Source organism: Manis javanica, chromosome 16 (assembly GCF_040802235.1).
Source record: "Manis javanica isolate MJ-LG chromosome 16, MJ_LKY, whole genome shotgun sequence".
NCBI lineage: Eukaryota > Metazoa > Chordata > Mammalia > Pholidota > Manidae > Manis > Manis javanica.
The window spans coordinates 67,905,133-67,923,502 of NC_133171.1; the positions used below are offsets into that span (position 1 = coordinate 67,905,133).

At 41.4% G+C, this 18,370-nt stretch overlaps 1 protein-coding gene across 6 annotated transcripts in view; it reads left to right on the forward strand.

Annotated features, from left to right (window-relative positions):
• Nucleotides 1-18,370, forward strand: part of DTNBP1 (dystrobrevin binding protein 1) — a 149,856-nt gene that overhangs the window by 4,215 nt on the left and 127,271 nt on the right. For 4 of the 6 annotated variants that reach the window (XM_073225160.1, XM_073225158.1, XM_073225159.1 and 1 more), the window contains 2 exons: nt 5,031-5,078; nt 5,771-5,821. The exons of 1 other annotated variant lie outside the window; for it this stretch is intronic. In XM_073225160.1, coding sequence (XP_073081261.1) covers nt 5,031-5,078; nt 5,771-5,821 — 99 coding nt within the window. Of the gene's footprint in view, nt 1-5,030; nt 5,079-5,770; nt 5,822-18,370 lie in introns of those variants that run through there. One more of the 6 variants, XM_073225163.1, reaches the window with a different exon arrangement.

Consider the following 18,370-nt stretch of genomic DNA (forward strand, 5'->3'; position numbering starts at 1 on the left):
CTCAATGGTGCCTGTTATTTCCTAAGCAGTTTTTATATTGGGTGAGATTTTGGGGCTACAGAGTTCACTAAAATGGTTTCTGCCTGCTGGATGTCCTAGACTGGCAACAATGTGAAGCAAAGCAGAAGGAACTGAATGTTAAACTTAAAATGTGGTGTGTTGTGTGAGCCCAGAGGGAAGTGATTAATTCAGATACATTTGCAGAAGGCTTCCAAGAGGAGGTGACTTCCTAACTGTCCTGGAAGAATGAGGGATTGTGATAGATTTGGGTAACGGCATTTCAGAGGTGGAAGCAGTTGTTAGAGATGAAGCTGGACAGGACGTTTAGTGATTGATAATAGAGGCTCTTCAGTGCTTTACTAAATTCATTTACCAAGTATTTATTGAGTGTTTACTCTGTGACAGTATTCTAGGAGCTAGAGATGTCGCAGAGAACACACTAGCCAGCAAATCATGTGCCTAGGTGCTCATTCTAGTTGCAGGTGGCAGATATCTAGTAGGTCATAAATACTGAGCTAACACTAGAGCAGGTTGAGAGATAGGTGATGGCTACTTTATATAGAGTGATTCTAGATTATTTTTAGGTTGACTGAGTGTTTGAAGGTTTTTGTGGAGGCCAGTGGCATGAGCCTACCTGTATTTCTGGAAGAATAATGTGAGAGGCAGTGTGGTGGGATGGCCAGGGAAGGGGGACAGGGAGAGTATTTAGGAGGCTGCAATTGTGGGCCAGGTGACAGATGACAGGGCAACGCTAGTGGAAATCTGAAGGAGGCCTTGGGTGTGACGGGCACCGGTTGAATTTATAAGCAAATGGAGGAAGTGAAAAAAGTGAAGGAATTGAGAATGTTATTAGAGTATCTTTGAAAATGATGTCATTTACCAACATAAAAGAATTTAAGAATAGTTTTGGGAGAGAAGGAGCAGTTGACAGTGAATTTGTTGGGAGGTAACTTACGGCTCAACATCCAGGAAGCGGCCGGGAGTTCTAAGGAATATTGAGGAGCGAGGTCAGAACTGAAATGGTGTATTGGGGATTAATTAGGATAGAGAGAGTCTTAACTTCCCCTTTCCTGAGTCTATGCAGCGTTTGTGTGACTCTTTCAGGCTTTGGAGTTTGTGTCTCCTTGATCTTGTTTAAAAAAAAAGAAAAACAGGTAAACATTAATGGGAAAGGAAAGATTGTATTTGTATTTGTAAAGAGAATTTAAAGTCAGAATATGGTTAGCATGAATATGGTTAAAGGAATTGAACCTTAATGACAAAATATGCTAATATACATTTGTGGTATTTTAAACCAAACTTCCTCAACCTTCATAACAGCTGATAAGGTTAAATGAGTAGGAAATTGAGGTGCAAACAGGTGGAATGCCATCAAGGTCATCCCAAGTGGTTGAGTCAGAGAAAGCAGATTAACGTCCATCAGTCATTGTTGTTCTCCACGTGTCATTGTGTTTATTTACTACTTTTAGAAATTTGTGTCTAGCAGTTTTGCCAGTCACCTTCATTTCTTACTAAGATGCCTCCATTTCAGTATTTTCTACAAAGCTTGAAGAAATAAATGTGCTGGTGTCAAATTAAGATCTTGGGAATAACCTAAAAATAAATCAGCAAAGTATTAAGATGAATTTGAGGTTATTGCTTTGAACTCAAAAGTGTGCATTAATTGCTTTTGGTAGAAAATTATCAGGTGTACACTCCAGTGTACATTGATGTATTCCCATAGCAACACTTAGATCTTCCTGCAGGGATGTGCTATTAGCAAGGAGATTAGGAGCAGTGGGGAAGCTTTTCATAAGCACTGGTGCATTGGGAAACTCTATTTCACCTTGACCCAGCCATGTACATAGTTTATCTTTCTTGATGGTGATAGATTTTATTATACTTTTCATTTGAATTAGCTCTGTAGTTTACAGAATGCTTCAGAATCATATTGAAATATTAAATTCCTGTGGCAAATCATTATGCTCAGCATAATACTACTATTTTATGTTGGAGGAAACTGAGATAGTACACCTACGTCAGTACTTCCTTCTTAGCATGTCATGACACTGTCGGACATTAAATAGATTCTGTTAGCTGGTTGAAGTTTCCAGCACAGGTCACTGTGAGAAGCTTATGCAGAGTTATCCCCAAATTAAAATGGTAAGCTATTTGCAGCTGAGTTCTGGGTGTTGAGGGGGTATTTCAGAAAGGATCTTTTTGGGGCTTTTGGAGCTTGTTAAATATATCTGACCTCACTTTTCAATTTACAGTAATAATAATAGTTATTTTAACCCTGAATCTTTTTCTCTCCCTAACTTTCTTCATGGTTTCCCACTTTCTTCTAGCTATACTTTTTCTCCAACAGTTTCTGTTATTTTTTAGCACATGGATGATTTATATGGAGAATGTGTGATGAGAAAATAAAAATCTCCAAAAGATTGTTTTTATTTAAGTTTTTTACAGTTTTAAATATATACAAAAATAGAATAACAGTGAACCCCATATGTCCATTATTCAGATTCAGCAGTTCTCCACTATTGGCCCGTTTGCTTTGTCTCTCTTATATATAAATATGTCTGACATCTCTCATGTATCAGTATGCATCTCCAAAACACAGACATTACATAATTGGAATGCCAGTGTCATAACAAAATTAACACTAATTCTTTGATATTATCAGTTATCAGTCTGTAATAAAGTTTCCTGGTTCTTAGAAATGTCTTTTTACAGTTGGTATGTTCAAATCCATGTCACATAAGTGTCAGACATTACATTGGATTAAAGACCAGCTTTTAAAGCAGATGGTTGTTAAGCAGCCACACGGGGAGCTTTTATTGACCCAACAGTTTATTTTCAGCTCCCTGTGACAGTCCTGCCGTCTGTTCTTCTGGACAATTTTTTTTTCCTTTTTGTGGGGTGGCAGTGCAGAGAGGAACCCCAAATTTAATATATTAACAATTAAGAAATTAAAAGTTTATTCCAGAAATACATATTTGAAATACCAACCTAGAGATCTGCTAGATGATTTAATGAGTCGTCCAAAAAGGACCTTACCGGTTCCCTTTCAATATCTTTGTAACACCTACTTATATGGAATTGTCCCAAATCACTAAAAATACCAGAATAATTTTGAGTGTAACACACTGCTGTGTATGACTATCCTAGTGTAATTCTACCTGTGTGTTACCACACAGGGTTGCAGCATTCATACAAGAGTCAGCTTGTACATTAGAAGAATTTCTGGCTGATAACAGTGAAGTGTCTTAAGAATAGAGCACTTATTTCTAGTTTTACAAAGTCTTTTTAGGAGGTAGTGGTATGTGCCATGTCCTATGTTTGAGACTGTTTTAGAAGTGAATATTTGTTGAGGTAATCAAATTAAGAACACGTGTAGCAGTACCTAATTTTATGTGAGATTGTCTCATAATTTAGCACCCACTTTTTGGCAACCTCATTAGATGGCATAGAGTCCACAGCCAAAAGAAAGTAAAAATGGGCCAGTGAAGTGAAAATAAATTGTACAAGTCTATAAATTTCATATTTTATGGAAAGAAGAGCCTATTTAATTTATTTTATATATGTGTTCCTAGACTATCTCTTTTCCAGCCCAATAATTTAAAAAAAATAGAAGGGAGGAGGCTGCTAGAGTTAGCAGAAGCAGTAAGGATAACTCATAACCAGATAAACAATAGTGGAGATGAGAAATTTAAATTTAGAAAAAACAGACACAGGATCCCAAACAAATTGAAAAATCACGCTAGATTGCTTTCAGCTGGTAAATGAAGAGGTATTCCCGGCTCAGAAACATGGGAGCAGAGGACTGTTTTGCCACAAAATGTAGCCAGTGGTGTTCATAATAATATCCCAGAGTTAAACAAAAATGTTAAACAGGATATACTGAGTCCTCCAACCATTAACAGGTATTAGTAAAGATGTAGAGAAAAGGGAGTGCTTAGAGACTGTTAGGGAATGTAAGCTGGTGCAGCGCTAATGGAAAGCAGTATTGAAGTTCCTCAAAAAAATTAAAAACAGAGCTGTATGATCCAGCAACTCAAAGAAGCAAAACCACTAATTTGAAAAGATATGTGCACCTCTGTGTCCATAGAAAGACGAATGGATAAAGAAGTAGTACATACACACAATGAAATATTAACTCAGCCACAAAAAAGAGTGAAATCTTGCCATTTGTGACAGCATGGATGGACTGAGAGGGTATTACGCTAAGTGAAATAAGCCAGACAGAGAAAGACGAATACCATATGAAGTCACTTAAATGTGGAATCTAAACGTCAAACAAAGACCCAGAAACCGACTCTTAAAAACAGACCAAACTGGTGGTTGCCAGAGGGAAGAGGAGTGGGGACAGGTGAAATAGATATAAGGAATACAGAGGTACAAACTTCCGGTTCTAAAGTTAAGTCTCGGATTGAAAGGTACAGCATGGAGTATATGTCAATAATACTAACTTTGTATGGTGACAGATGGTAACTGCAGTTACTGTGGTGAATGTTTTGTAATGAGTATAAATGCCAAATTTCTGTTTTACACCTGAAACTGGTATATTCTTATTTTTTATTGAAAAAATAAGAATATACCAAGTCTTCAGTGAAAAGATTTGTAACATATTTTAGAAAGCTTTTTATCAACAGATAAAATATCACAAAATGTGTATAGTTAAAGAGTTTGAGTTCCTGGCAGAGCATCTATTTAAAATATCGTTCTTAGATATTTTTGTTACCTATGAAGTTCACCTATGTGGACCATTTTTCTAATGATGCCAGGTAAATGGGATTTCTCTATTCTGGTCACATTTGGGAATTGTTTATAAAAAGGATTTGGGACAATAAAAAATATAAAGGTGTATGACTTTTCCATTTGTGGTGTCTGACATACGGTAAGCTCTAAAAAATATTTGTTGTCTGGAGAGGTGCTTAATTCTTGCTTTAAAAAAAATCTTATCCAGCCTATAATTTTAAAGCCATGACATTTATGGTTGAAAAAACTCTTAAGCTTTAAAAATAATATCTTTTATACATATTAAATTATAGGCTGAAGACTTTAAGTGACAAGTCAAAAGAAGCTAAAAATAAACCAAGGTAAGCTTGTGCTAAGATTTAATTTATTACGACTTAAATTTCATACACTTTTTGGTTGTAGTCATAACAGTTATTTTGGTGGAGTTTCATCTGTTGATTGAATCCAACTACAAAACAATTTATAGATTCTAAATTTGTAATACTGGAAAATTTTCTGATAAAATTGTAAAATGGTTGAAAAGGTGAAATGTTAATTGTTTTATTCTATAACAGTGGCTATTGTTGATCTCAACTAATCATTTTTCTTTGTGTATTAAGAACAAAGTAAAAGCCCTGCATTATTGAGAAGCAAATTAACAAGGAAACAGTACTTGACAAGTGAGCCTCTTCAGCTGTGTTACCTGTTTTATATGAAAGTACCAGTAATAGTTGTTAATTTTTTCATATTTTTTAATCAAGTAAACCATATCATGTGATCAAGTTTCACTGTCAACTTAGAGATGATGAGCTTTTAAAAAAATTCTTATTGTTTAACATTAAAGTGTTCATTGTATTATGTGCTAAAAATACAGGGCCAAGTGATGGATGATAGTATATTAAAGGATTTTAACTTTGAAATGAAACTATACATTTCTCTAAAAGTTTATATAATTATCATTTAGTCATAATTGTGACAGTGTCAGAATTCTTGTTTGTAATTTTTTTAGTTGGCCTAAATTAGAAAAAATTTTAATAAGTGTTTCCTTTGGCAGGACAGTTCCACATTTGCCAAAGTACTCTGCTGGGCTGGAATTACTTAGCAGGTTAGTGTTTTCATTTAAATAAGAAAGTTATGCTTCTGACTATTTTATTGTATAAAATTTCCTAATAGAAATTTTCTAATAGAAACCTTAAAGCAACTAAATTTTACCTTAATGTGATGATTGGAAATTATTTACTTGTTCATTTTCCTGAGGGGCTTTTACTTTTGACTGATTAATATGAGCACATTGATCGCAATTGTATTTACTAGTCTGTACTGTATTATGTGCATTTCTTATGTTTATGATTTTGTTCACAAGAAAATTGACTCTGGATTTGAGTCTTCAGTTGTTTCTTTACTTTGGTTCTTAATTTTACACCATTTCTTCTCCAATCCACTCTTGTTGACATACAGATTAATATTAAAAAATACATGATTTTTGTAGGCATGACACCACAAGTGTAAGTAACAAAAGAAAAAGTAGGTAAATTAGATTATGTCAAAATAAAAAATCTTTGTGCTTCAAAGAACACCATCAAGAAAGTGAAATAACAATCCACATATTAGGAGAAGATATTTGCAAATCATATCTGATGAGATTTGTATCTAGAGTATATAAAGAACTGTAACTCCAGGATACAAAGACAGCCCAACCAAGAGCAGGCGAAGGATTTGAATAGATATTTCCCTAATGGAGGTGTACAAATGGCCAGGAAGCACATGAAAAGAAGCTCAGCATCACTTGTTGATGCACATCAAAACCACAGTGAGATACCACTTCACACCTGCTAACATTGCTTTAACAGAAAAAACAGGCAGTAATGAGTGTTGAGGATATGAAGAAATTAGAACTTTTTTGCATAGCTGGTGGGAATGTAAAATAATGCAGCTTGCTATGAAAAACAGTTTGGTAGTTTCTCAAAAGTTAAACATAGAATTACCATGTGACCCAACAGTTTCCCACCAAGAGAATTGAAAACTTACAAACACATGTACACAAGTGTGTCTAGCAGTATTAGTAATAAAGCAGTTTTATTCATAATAGAAAAAGTGTAGAGACAGCACAAATATTCAACTCATGAATGAAGAAAATGTGGTATATCTACATAATGGAGTATTTGTCCAGCCCCCGAAAGGAAAGAAGTACAGATGCACACCCCAGCATGGATGAAAGTCAGAAATATTGTGCTGAGTAAAAGGAACTTATGCAAAAGGCCATATGTTATATGTGAATTTATATGAAATGTCCAGAGCAGGCAAATCCACAGGGACAGAAAGTACATTAGTTGTTTTCAAAGTGTGGGAAGGAAAGGGGAATGAGTAGTGACTCTTATGGGTATGGGGCTGTCTGTTCAGGGTGACAAAATTGCTTTGGAATTGGTAATGAATATCTAACTCTGTGAATATACTGAAAACCACTGAATTATATACTTTAGAAGGGTGAATTTAATGGTATGTGATACCTGAGTGAAGCTGTTAAGAAAATAAAGATATGGTTTAAGTATGTTGTAGGCAGTTTTATGCTTAATAATGTGCCACCTGACATGTAAGAAACACACTGGTCCAAATTCAGTAAGTGGACACAAAGACAAAGAGAACAGCGGAGCTAGGCTTTAGTGACGGTCTTGCAAGATTGGGTGTCTGGTGGGCAGGCACACCTGGGGAGTTTGGCGCCAATAATTTATCTCCTAGTATGTGAGTCCCTCCCCTAGTTTCTCATTGGCTGAGTACTACAGGGTTCACATTCTTTCCTGGACATCGCCTAAGCCAATTATATCTTTCCTTTACATTTGTCTTAATTTTATTGGTAGGTTTAAAAAACTCAAACAGGTATCGCTAGGCCCTTATCAATTCCCCCACCCCCACTCTCAGCCCGAACAGCTTCCACCATGTGGCCCTTTGTTAATACCTTACTGTTAAAGTGTCTAAACATCCTAGTGGGAATAAATCACATTTAGGTTTTATACTCTTTCCTAACATGACATAGGTGGTAAAGCTGTGCAGAAGGCATGCTCCTTATCTGCATTTATTATGACATAATCATCTAGACCTAGTAACAGTCAGTGGTGTACTGTTAACATTTTGTCTTTTTATTGTAGTGACTTGGTTAAAAGAACTTTGTTGAAGAATTTACTTTAGGAATGTAGACTTCTGTGTGTGATAGTGTTTTGGGATGAGGTAAATTCTGGGACTTAATATGAAAAATATACAACCATAGGAAGGTGTCTATAATGTGTCCATTCATTGCATTGAAACATGGTCTTTTCTTTTTGGGACCAATATTGAGTGGAGGAAAGACCATTTTAAATAGCAGATATCTAAATCATAATTTTTTTACTTGTGTAAAAGATTGTGATAAATATACATAACAATATTTACTGTCTTAACCATTTTTAAGTGTATAATTCAGTAGTGTCTGTTGGGTCTGTGTAATCAACCTCCGAATAACTGGGAGATGCGTGGATGCAAAAGCAAGAGCATTTATTGGGTAGCCAGCATGCTGGGGTCTCGCACACGCAGGTGGAGACCCCAAAGTACAAGTTCATTCTTCTTTTATAAACAGGAATGAGGCTGTGCGCAGAGCGGGCCATGCGCAGAGCAGGTGGTGTGTAAAGCGGGCCGTGCGCAGAGCGGGCCGTGCGCAAAATGGGTCATGCGCAGAGTGGGCATGACCTGTTTCTCACAAAACGAAGTCATTAAAAAAAATGGAGTAGCTTATGTCCAGACTCTTTAGTCAGGACTCTTCATTCCCCCCTTGAGTTTTGTTCTATTTCAAATCTTTGAAGTAACGGAATAGGGTCTTCCTTATTCGAGGGCCTGTACTGAGATCTAAGGGCCATGAGTTGGATGGTGGAGATCGTTTCTGTACAGATTTGAGGAGGGCATTGATGAGGCAGGGGCTACATGTAAGAACTAGTATCAGAAGTAAGAGGGGGCCTGCTACTGCTGAAAATAAAGTTGTTAGCCAAGGGGACCAACTGAAAAGGCTTTCATACCAGTTTTGGGTGGCTGCTCTATTTCTCTGCTGGTTTTGAATTCTAGTTTTTAGTTCAGTCAAAGAATTTTGAATAACACCTGAGTGATTGGTATAGAAGCAGCACTGTTCTCCTAAGGCTATACATAGTCCTCCTTGTTGCAAGAGCAGTAAGTCAAGTCCTCTTCAGTTTTGTAGTACAACCTCTGCTAGGGAGGACAAAGACTCTTCTAGCCAGGCTAGAGTAAGTTCTACTGTTCGGAAATTGTGGTCAATAGCATCATTGAGGGCTTTGTAATATTTATCTTGGAGGACTAGAGATGCTATGCCTGTACCAGCACCGGCCAGCCCAGCCCCCAAAATGGCAGAGACTACTATGGTGGAAATAATTTCTCGTTTTTGCCTGCTTAGACTCCTTTGACTTAGGGAATAGCTATCAATTATTTCTTTTTCACCATGCACTACTATCCGGGGGATGAGTTGCACGAGAATGCAGACATCATCATGAGTTCTAAGGGTGTCAGCATGGATACAAGCAGTTATTCCCATTTTACAGGCCCACTAAATGTTGGGAGGGGCTACTAGGTATGATTGGATCTCGGAATTAACATTTAGGGTCTGGCTACATAAGTGAGGGTAAGGAGGCAGTTGGTTGGTGGCAACACAAAGTCCCTGTGAGGGCCTGTAGGGTAACTCTAGGGGCACACTCAAAATTCTCTTGGGACCATCGGCATTTGGAGGAGTCAGTCTCAGTAGAGAAATTGGCTGGTAGAGCAATGCTATCATAGAAAGGGGGTCTAGAGTCTAGGCAAAGCCAGCAGGATTGGGTTACTTCTGGTTTGGAGATATTTAATACCTGACAAGTGGCCTCTACTAGGCAGAAGAGACTGGGTCCAGTTAGGGACAGAGAGAAGGGTAAGTGGTGTAGCTTTGAATCTGACCTTGGATATGTCCTAGGCGAAGGGTAGGTAGGTCCTGCAGTAGATTTCTGAAGTTCCTCTGGGAGTGGAGGAGGAGGCACTGGGTTTGGTCCCCAAATGAGTGGTGGTTTATTTAAGAGTGGGCCTCCCGGAGCATAATTGTTAAAAGAGCTCTGGGGTCTGCTCCCTCTGCATAAAAGCGAAGGCCCCACATCCCCCCTGATTTCCATTCTTCCCACTTAGTTTTTCCTATGGAGGTGAAGTGAATGCGGATCAGGTTACAGTCTGGGTTACTCCAGCAGGTAGGCCCCTTAGATTGGCTAACTTGTATCCAATCACCTTGTACAGAGGGTTTCCAATCTATCTTTCCTGTAGACTCACAGCCTCAGACAGCACAGAAGAAGTGTTCTGGGCCCCCACATGTAGCCTGCTGAGATTGACTTCAGCTGTGTCTGGGACATACATAGAAATTGTGTTGATGTGTCACGTCTTGGTACCCTGGGGTCCTACACCCTATTCCTTGGGTTGGGCGTGGGTACTTGGGGTCCCCTCTTAAGCCCCAGTTTGTCCCAAACTACTTACAAACATCGAAGCACAGATCGGGGGACCATGACTTAGGGTGTCCTTCTTGTTCTGTAGACTTGATAATGTCTCCAGTCTCGGATTTGATGATGATCCACTCAAGTCTCCTTGGGAAGTGGGGACTTCTGGCCACTGCTGCCACCATTAGTTTCAGGGTTAAAGCCTGGAGAACTAGAAGTGGCCACATGTCGGGTAATTTTTACTCTCAGAGGGTCAGTCGGATGGGCTCGAATTGTCCATGTAGACTCTTGATCTCTAGGAGCGGCCTTGACCTGAGTGTGATGGATCCATGCTGCTATCCCGTCAACTTTGATCGCTGTGGGAGTTGCTAGGATGACTGTGTGAGGTCCTTTCCAATGCGGCTCTAAGGTTTCTTTTTGATGCCTTTTGATCAGTACCAAGTCTCCAGGTTGGAAATTGTGGGGCTCCGGGGGAGGCTTGTAGTCCACCACCTCTAAGTTCTAACATAAGGCTTCTTGGACCTGAAACAAAGCTTGTAGGGAGGAGAGAAAGTTTTTATCTTTTGCTCAGCTAACAGATCAGCTTGCAAGTTGGGAAGAATTGGGGGAGGCCTGCCAAATAGAATTTCAAATGGGGTCATGCCTAGTCTATAGGGAGTGTTCCTGATCTTGAACAGAAGGAAGGGGAGGGGAGTCACCCAGTCACCGCCAGTTTCTAGGGTTAATTTGGTTAAAGTCTCCTTAATGGTCTGATTCATCCTTTCTACTTGACCTGAGTTTTGGGGATGATATGCACAGTGTAGCTTCCAATTAGTCCCCAATATATGACTCAGCCCTTGTGTTACCTGAGAGACAAAAGCTGGTCCGTTGTCTGACCCAGTAAAAGCAGGAAGGCCATACCTTGGAATAATGTCTTCCAGGAATTTCTTGGCAACTACTACAGCAGTTTCTCTTTTGGTTGGAAAGAAAGGCTTCAACCCATCTGGAAAAGCTATCTACAAATACTAGCAAATACTTGTAACTATATTTTCCTGGTTTGACCTTGGTAAAGTGTACTTCTCAATAGGCTCCAGGTCTTGTACTTCTTTCTCGGACCCCCTTTTTGGTTGTTCCTCTCTTTGCATTGACCAACTGGCAAACTTTACATTGAGAGACTACCTGATTGACTAATAATCAGAGGCCATGGACCCAGAGATGGGAGGTCCGGAGCAGTTCTGTCATTTTACGCTCTCCCAGGTGTGTGACCTGATGAATGTGTGAGACTAGTTGGGCAGCTAGGAGGGAGGGTAGAATGTAGTCCCCTTTTGGGTCCCAATACCATTGTCCATCTTCATGAGCATAATGTGGTCCCTGCTTCTGGAACTCAGACAGATCTTTCTGAGTGTACTCTGGTACTTCCGGTAAGGTGGGAGAAATAGCAGTTGGTGGGGGGCGGTTAGCTGCTACCAGAGCCTTGGGTGCCTCTGCTAGGGTGGCTTCCTTGGCTGCCAAGTCTGCTTTATTATTTCTTTGGGCCACTTGCCCTTCACCTTTTTGGTGCCTGGGACAATGTATGATAGCAATCGCCTGGGGAAGCCAAATGGCCTGTAGCAAGTCTAGGATCTCTTGCTTGTTTTTGATAGTTTTTCCTTCAGCTGTTAATAATCCTCTTTCTTTGTAAATGGCCCCGTGTACGTGGGCTGTGGCAAAGGCATACCTGCTGTCAGTATATATGTTTAGCCGCTTACCTTTTGCCAATTGAAGAGCTTTGGTGAGGGCTATCAGTTCTGCTTCCCGAGCTGATGTTCCTGAGTGTAGGGGGGATGCCCATATGACTTTGGTCTCTGTAGTCACTGCTGCCCCTGCATATCTTACCCCATCTTTGATGAAGCTGCTTCCATCCGTGAACCAAGTAGTATCAGGATCCAACAAGGGAACATCTCCCAGATAGGGGTGTGGTCTTTGTAGGTGGCTGAGGATCTCCTTGCACTCATGCGAGGGTGAATCTAGATTTGGATCTGATAGCAAGGTGGCTGGATTTAATGCTTTGCTAGCAGCAAAGCGGATACAAGGCGGATTAAGGAGCAAAACTTGATAGTGGGTGACACGCAAATTTGACAGCCTTCGGTCGGGAGGGCATTTTAAAACTCCCTCGATGGCGTGGGGTGTCTTGACCACAAGAGTCTGGACCAGCATCAACTTGTCTGCATCTTTAACAAGAAGTGCAGTGGTGGCTGTGATGCGGAGATATGGTGGCCATCTGCTGGCCACTGGGATTAATTTCTTTGATAGATAAGCCACTGGTCTCACCCAGGGGCCTAGCTTCTGGGTGAGAACTCCTTTTGCCACTCCCCTCTGTTCATCTACATACAAGTGGAAGGGCTTGGAGACATCTTGGGAGGGCTAGGGCTGGGGCCTGCAGGAGAGCCTCTCTGATTTTGACAAAAGCTTCTTCCATCTCAGGTGTCCACGCAAAGGACGCCTGTCCTTGGGTGGCTTCATATAAGGGCTTAGCTAGTTCAGCAAAGCCAGGAATCCAGAGGTGGTAGAACCCTGCTGTCCCCAAGAACTCCCTGACAGCCTGTCTACAGTCTGGCCTTGGTAGCTGGAAAATAGTCTCTTTTCTGGCCTGGGATAGCCATCGGTGTACCCCCTTGAGTTTATATCCCAAGTAGGTGACTTCTTCTAAACAGAGTTGAGCTTTTTTAGCAGACGCTCGGTACCCTTGTTTTCCCAGTGTCATAAGTAAATCTTTAGTGGCTGCCTGACATTCTATTTCTGTCCGGGCAGCTATGAGTAAATCATCTACATATTGAAGCAGGCTCACCTCTGGGTGGAAACACCAGTACTCACTCAGATCTTCATGGAGGGCCTCGTCGAAGATGGTCGGTGAGTTCTTGAATCCCTGAGGCAACCTGGTCCAGGTCAGTTGACCATTCAATCCGTCCTCCGGGTCTCTCCATTCAAAAGCAAACAGCGGTTGACTCGAGGCAGCTAGTGGTAAGCTGAAGAAAGCGTCCTATAGGTCTAGGACAGTGTATACGACCCTGTCAGGTGGCAGAGAGCTCAAAAGGGTGTAAGGGTTGGGGACTGTGGGGTGGATGTCCTCCACCCATTTATTAATTTCTCGCAAGTCCTGTACTGGATGGAAGTCATTTGTCCCTGGTTTCTTAATAGGCAGTAGAGGGGTGTTCCAAGGCGACTGGCATGGGACTAGAATTCCTGCCTGTCGCAGGTGTCGAATATGAAGGGCAATGCCCATCTTTGTTTCTTGGGGGATCGGGTACTGCCGCACATGGACAGGAGTGGCAGTGGCCTTTAGTTGGACCACTATCAGTGCCCAATGCTTTGCCCATCCAGTGCCTCCTGTCTCGGCCCATACTTCTGGGATCTCTTTTAGCCACTTATGGAGGAGCTCATAGTTGTCTTTTTCTCTTCTCAGGTTAGGGTAAAGTCTATGTTCATCATTAAGCGATAAGGTAAGAATGCTGACAAGGGCTCTGTTCTGGTCATTTACGGAAACTGAGTCACCCTCAAAGTGGATGTGGGCTCCCACCTTGGACAGCAAAGCTCTCCCCAGAAGTGGGTAGGGGCACTCAGGGATAACCATGATGAGTGGGATACCTGTCCCAATTTTAGGTCTATGGATCTTTGGGTAGTCCATGAATATCGGTTAGATCCTATGGCTCCTTGTACCCAGGACTGTTTGGGAGAAAGGGGCCCCATAGGGTTCTTATGAATTGAATATTCTGCTCCAGTGTTGACCATAAGTCACTGGCTTCCCCTCCACATTCAGGGTTACCCAAGGCTCGGGGAGGGAGACCCCCTCCCCCTTCAGTCGTCTAAGCCTTCCATCTGGAGGACCTTGGGTTGTTCCCTGGCTTCTCTCTTGGGGCATTCATTTTTCCAATGGCCTCTCTCTCTGCAGTAGCCACACTGGTCTTTTTGCAGTGGGTTCCGGCCCTTGGGAGAGGTTTTGGAATCTCAAGGGCCCCGTTGTTCAGTCAGCCTTTTTAATTCTTGGTTCCGAGCAGGACCTTCTAACGAATTACCCAACAAAATCTTAGCTAACCCGCGGGTCTGTCTCTCTTCTGGGGTGTCTCGGTTATTGAACACTTTCTCAGCCACTGCCAAAGTTCGGCTAGCCTTTTTCCCTCAAAACCTTCTAATCTTTGTAACTTCCATCTGATGTCTGGGGCCGATTGATTGACAGAGGCCAAACTTACCGCAGACCGGTTTTGAGGAGCTTCTGGGTCCAGGGTAGTATAGGTCCTGTAGGCTTCCAGCAGTCTCTCAAGGAAAGCTCCAGGAGATTCTGTGGGCTCCTGTTTCACCTGACTTACTTTAGACAAATTGGTGGGATGGCGTGCTGCCACCCGGAGACCCCCCATCAAAATCTGGCAGTAGACAGTGAGCCTCTCCTTACCTTCATCCACATTGAAGTCCCAGCCGGGCCTACTTGAGGGGAACCTGATGCTTATAATATCTAAATCCGTGGTTGGTCTCCCATAAACCCCTGGGACTAGTTTCTGGGCTTCAGTCAGGACTCTCTCTTTCTTCAATGGTGAAGAGAACCTGTAAAAGCTGATGGCAGTCATCCCAGGTGGGCTGGTGGGTAAAAAGGACTGAATCTAACAAGTCTATAAGTTTACTGGGTTTCTCAGAGAAGGGGGATTCTGCATTTTCCAATTATACAAGTCACTGGTAGAGAAAGGCCAATGAATTAAGAACTGTTGGCCATTGGGGCCCAGTGGGCCTGCCACCCACAAAGGTAGGGCCACCGTGCCTGGGGTGTTCTCGGGAGTTCGTCATTCTCGAGAGCGAGTATGGGGAGGACTAATCAACATGGGTGGGTCTTCTGAGTCAGGTTCTCTTCCATAGGTGAAGGTTAAGGAGGATTGGGAAGAGGAGCGGATTCATATGACTGTAGATGGGGAAAGGATGGATCTTCTGAAAGGGGGTCTGTTGGGGGGAGGACAGGATAAAGAGATAGGGCTGAAGGAACCTGAGGGATTGGGATTCGACTTGTGGGGTGCCTTAAAGGAGCGTGGAGCTTTTGAGGAAGCAGTGGCCACAAGGGTTGCCTTTAAAGGCAGAAGAAGGGGAGCCAGCCATTTAGGTCACTTTCCACTAGAGTCTGCGAAGTGGTGATGTAAGGAACCTGGTCAGGGTGCCCAGGATGACTATATACGAGGTCCTTGACTCTGAAAATGGTGGGGAGGTCAAATGTGCCCTCCTCATGCCACCCGACTCTGAACTTAGGCCATTCGTTCCTGCAAAAGATAGAAAGCTTACCCTTTTTGACAGCAACACCAAGATTTTTAGCCTGGGTTCGAAAGTCACTGAAGTGAGATATGAAGATAGACAGGGGATTAAAGGGAGTAGAGTGCGACTGGCCCATGCCGAAGAGAAACAAGAAGACAAGACAGACAAATATGAGTATACAAACAGAGAACATGATGTAAGGGCACCTCTTTCCAAAAAGAAACCAGATGAAGAGGGACGGCCTCTCCTGTAAAAGGGCTCCATCACACTCTCCAAAAAGAAACAGAAACCAGGTGTGGGAGGACGGCCTCTCCCATAAAAGGGAGTGACCTCCCTCCTCCCACCAGACTGAAAAATAAAGTCCAAAAAACAGAAGTGAGTGAGGGATGTCTCTGTGCTCACCAAGGTGCAGGGAAAAATAGTGCCTCCACCTAGTCCCTGGACCGCCAGATCAGGTTTCCATCGACAAACGGCACAAATACAAGGACACACAGCACATAAACAGGCAATCAAACACTGCAGTCACACTCACACTTACCTGCACGCTCCACATGGTCACCGGTTATGAGAGCACAATCCCGGACAAGCCCCCAAATGTTGGGTCTGTGTAATCGACCTCCAAATAACCCCAAATGTTGGCTCCATGTAATCGACCTCCAAATAACCGGGAGACACGTGGATGCAAAAGCAAGAGCTTTTATTGGGTAGCCAGCATGCTGGGGTCTCACACATGCAGGTAGAGACCCGAAAGTACAAGTTCATTCTTCTTTTATACACAGGAATGAGGCCGTGTGCAGAGTGGGCTGTGCACAGAGCGGGCCGTGTGCAGAGCAAGCCATGCGTAAAGCAGGCCGGGCGCAGAGCGGGCCGTGCGCAAAGCGGGCCGTGCAGAAAACGGGCCGTGCACAGAGCAGGCCATGTGTAAAGCAGGCCGTGAGCAGAGTGGGCTGTGCACAAAATGGGCCATGCGCAGAGTGGGCCGTGTGCAGAGTGGGCGTGACCTGTTTCTCACAAAACAAAGTCATTAAAAAATGGAGTAGCTTATGCCCAGACTCTTTAGTCAGGTCTCTTCAGTGTTAAGTACATTCACATTGTGCATCCAGTCTCTAAAACTCTTTTCATCCTGCAAAACTGAAACTCTACCATTAACCAGCAACTCTCCATTGCCCTTTCCCCCTGCCCGTCAGTCATCATTCTACTTTCTCTTTCTATGAATTTGGCGACCTTAGGTAGGCACCTCATGTAAGTGACAACATACACTATTTGTCTTTTTGTGACTGGCTTTCAAGATTCATGCTTGTTGGAGCATATGTCAGTTAAGGCTGAATAATATTCCATTGTAAGTATTTACCATATTTTGCTTATCCATTAATGAACACTTAGGTTCCTTCAACCTTTTGGCTCTTGTGAAAATGCTGCATTGAACATGTGTGTGCAAATCTCTCTTCAAGACTCTTAAGTTTTTTAGGGGTATATACTCTGAGGTAGAATTGCTGAATTATTTGGCAATTCTATTAACTTTTTAAAGAATGACTATAGTATTTTACATGGCAACTGCACCATTTTACATTCCTACAAACAGTACATAATAATTCCCATATCTCTACATCCACACCAAAACTTGTTATTTTCTGCTTTTGGGTTCTTTAATAGCCATCCTAATTGGTGTGAAGTGGTATCTCATTGTGGCTTTGATTTGCATTTCCTTACTGACTGATAATGGGGAGCATCTTTTTATGTGTTTTTGGCCATTTGTATATGTTTTTTAGAAAAATGTCAGTTGAATTCCTTTGCCCATTGTTGGAAAGAGTGGTTGTTTTTTGTTGTTGCATGTTAGAAGTTCTCTATATATATTCTGGATATTAATCTCTTAACAGAGATGTGGTTTGCAAATATTTTCTCTTATTCAGTGGGTTGCCTTTTTACTGTTGATTGTGTTCTTTGAAGCTCAGATGTTTTTAATTTTGATCAATTTGTCTTTTTTATTCTTGTGACTTTAGTGGCATATCCAAGAAATTACTGCCAATTCCAAAGTCATGAAGCTTTTCCCCAAGTTTTCTTCTAAGGGTTTTATAATTTTAGTTATGTTTAGATTTTTGATCCATTTTTAACTAATTTTTATGTATCGTATTAAGGAAGGATCCAGCTCCATTCTTTTGCATGTCAGTATCCAGTTTTCTGCAGCACCATTTGTTGAAAGGACTATCCTTTCCCCATTGAATGGTTTTGGCATCCTTGTCGAAAACTATTTAACCATCTGGGTCTCTCTTTCATTGGTCTGTATGTCTGTTTTTATACCAGTACTGCACTGTTGTGATGACTGTGGCTTTGTCATAAGTTTTTAAATTGGCGTGTGTGAGTCTCGCAACTTTATTCTTTTCAATATTGTTTTGTCTATGCAGGGTCCCTTGAGATTCCATATGAATTGATTTTTTTCTACTTTTATAAAAAATGCCATTGGGATTTTGACAGGGATTGCATTGAATTTATAGATCACTTCGGGTATTATAGACATCTTAACATTATTAAGTCTTCCAATCCATGAACATGAGATATCTTTTTATTTATTTATGCCTTCTTTAATTTCTTTCAGCAGTGTTCTGTAGTTTTCATTGTACTCATCTTTCCTTTGTTAATTCCTGATTTTTTTTGATGCTATTATAAAGGGAACTGTTTTCCTGATTTCTTTCTTGGATTATTTATTGTTAGTATATAGAAGTCCAACTGACTGTTGATTTTGTAGTCTGTTACTTTGCTGGATTCATTTATTATTTCTAACAGGGTTTGTTTTTGTGGAATCCTTAGGCTTTCTACATAGAAGATCATATCGTCTGCAAACATAAAATTTTGCCTCGTCCTTTCCAATTTGGATGCCTTTATTTCTTTTTCTTGTCTAACTGGCTAGATCTTCCAGTACTATAATGATAGAA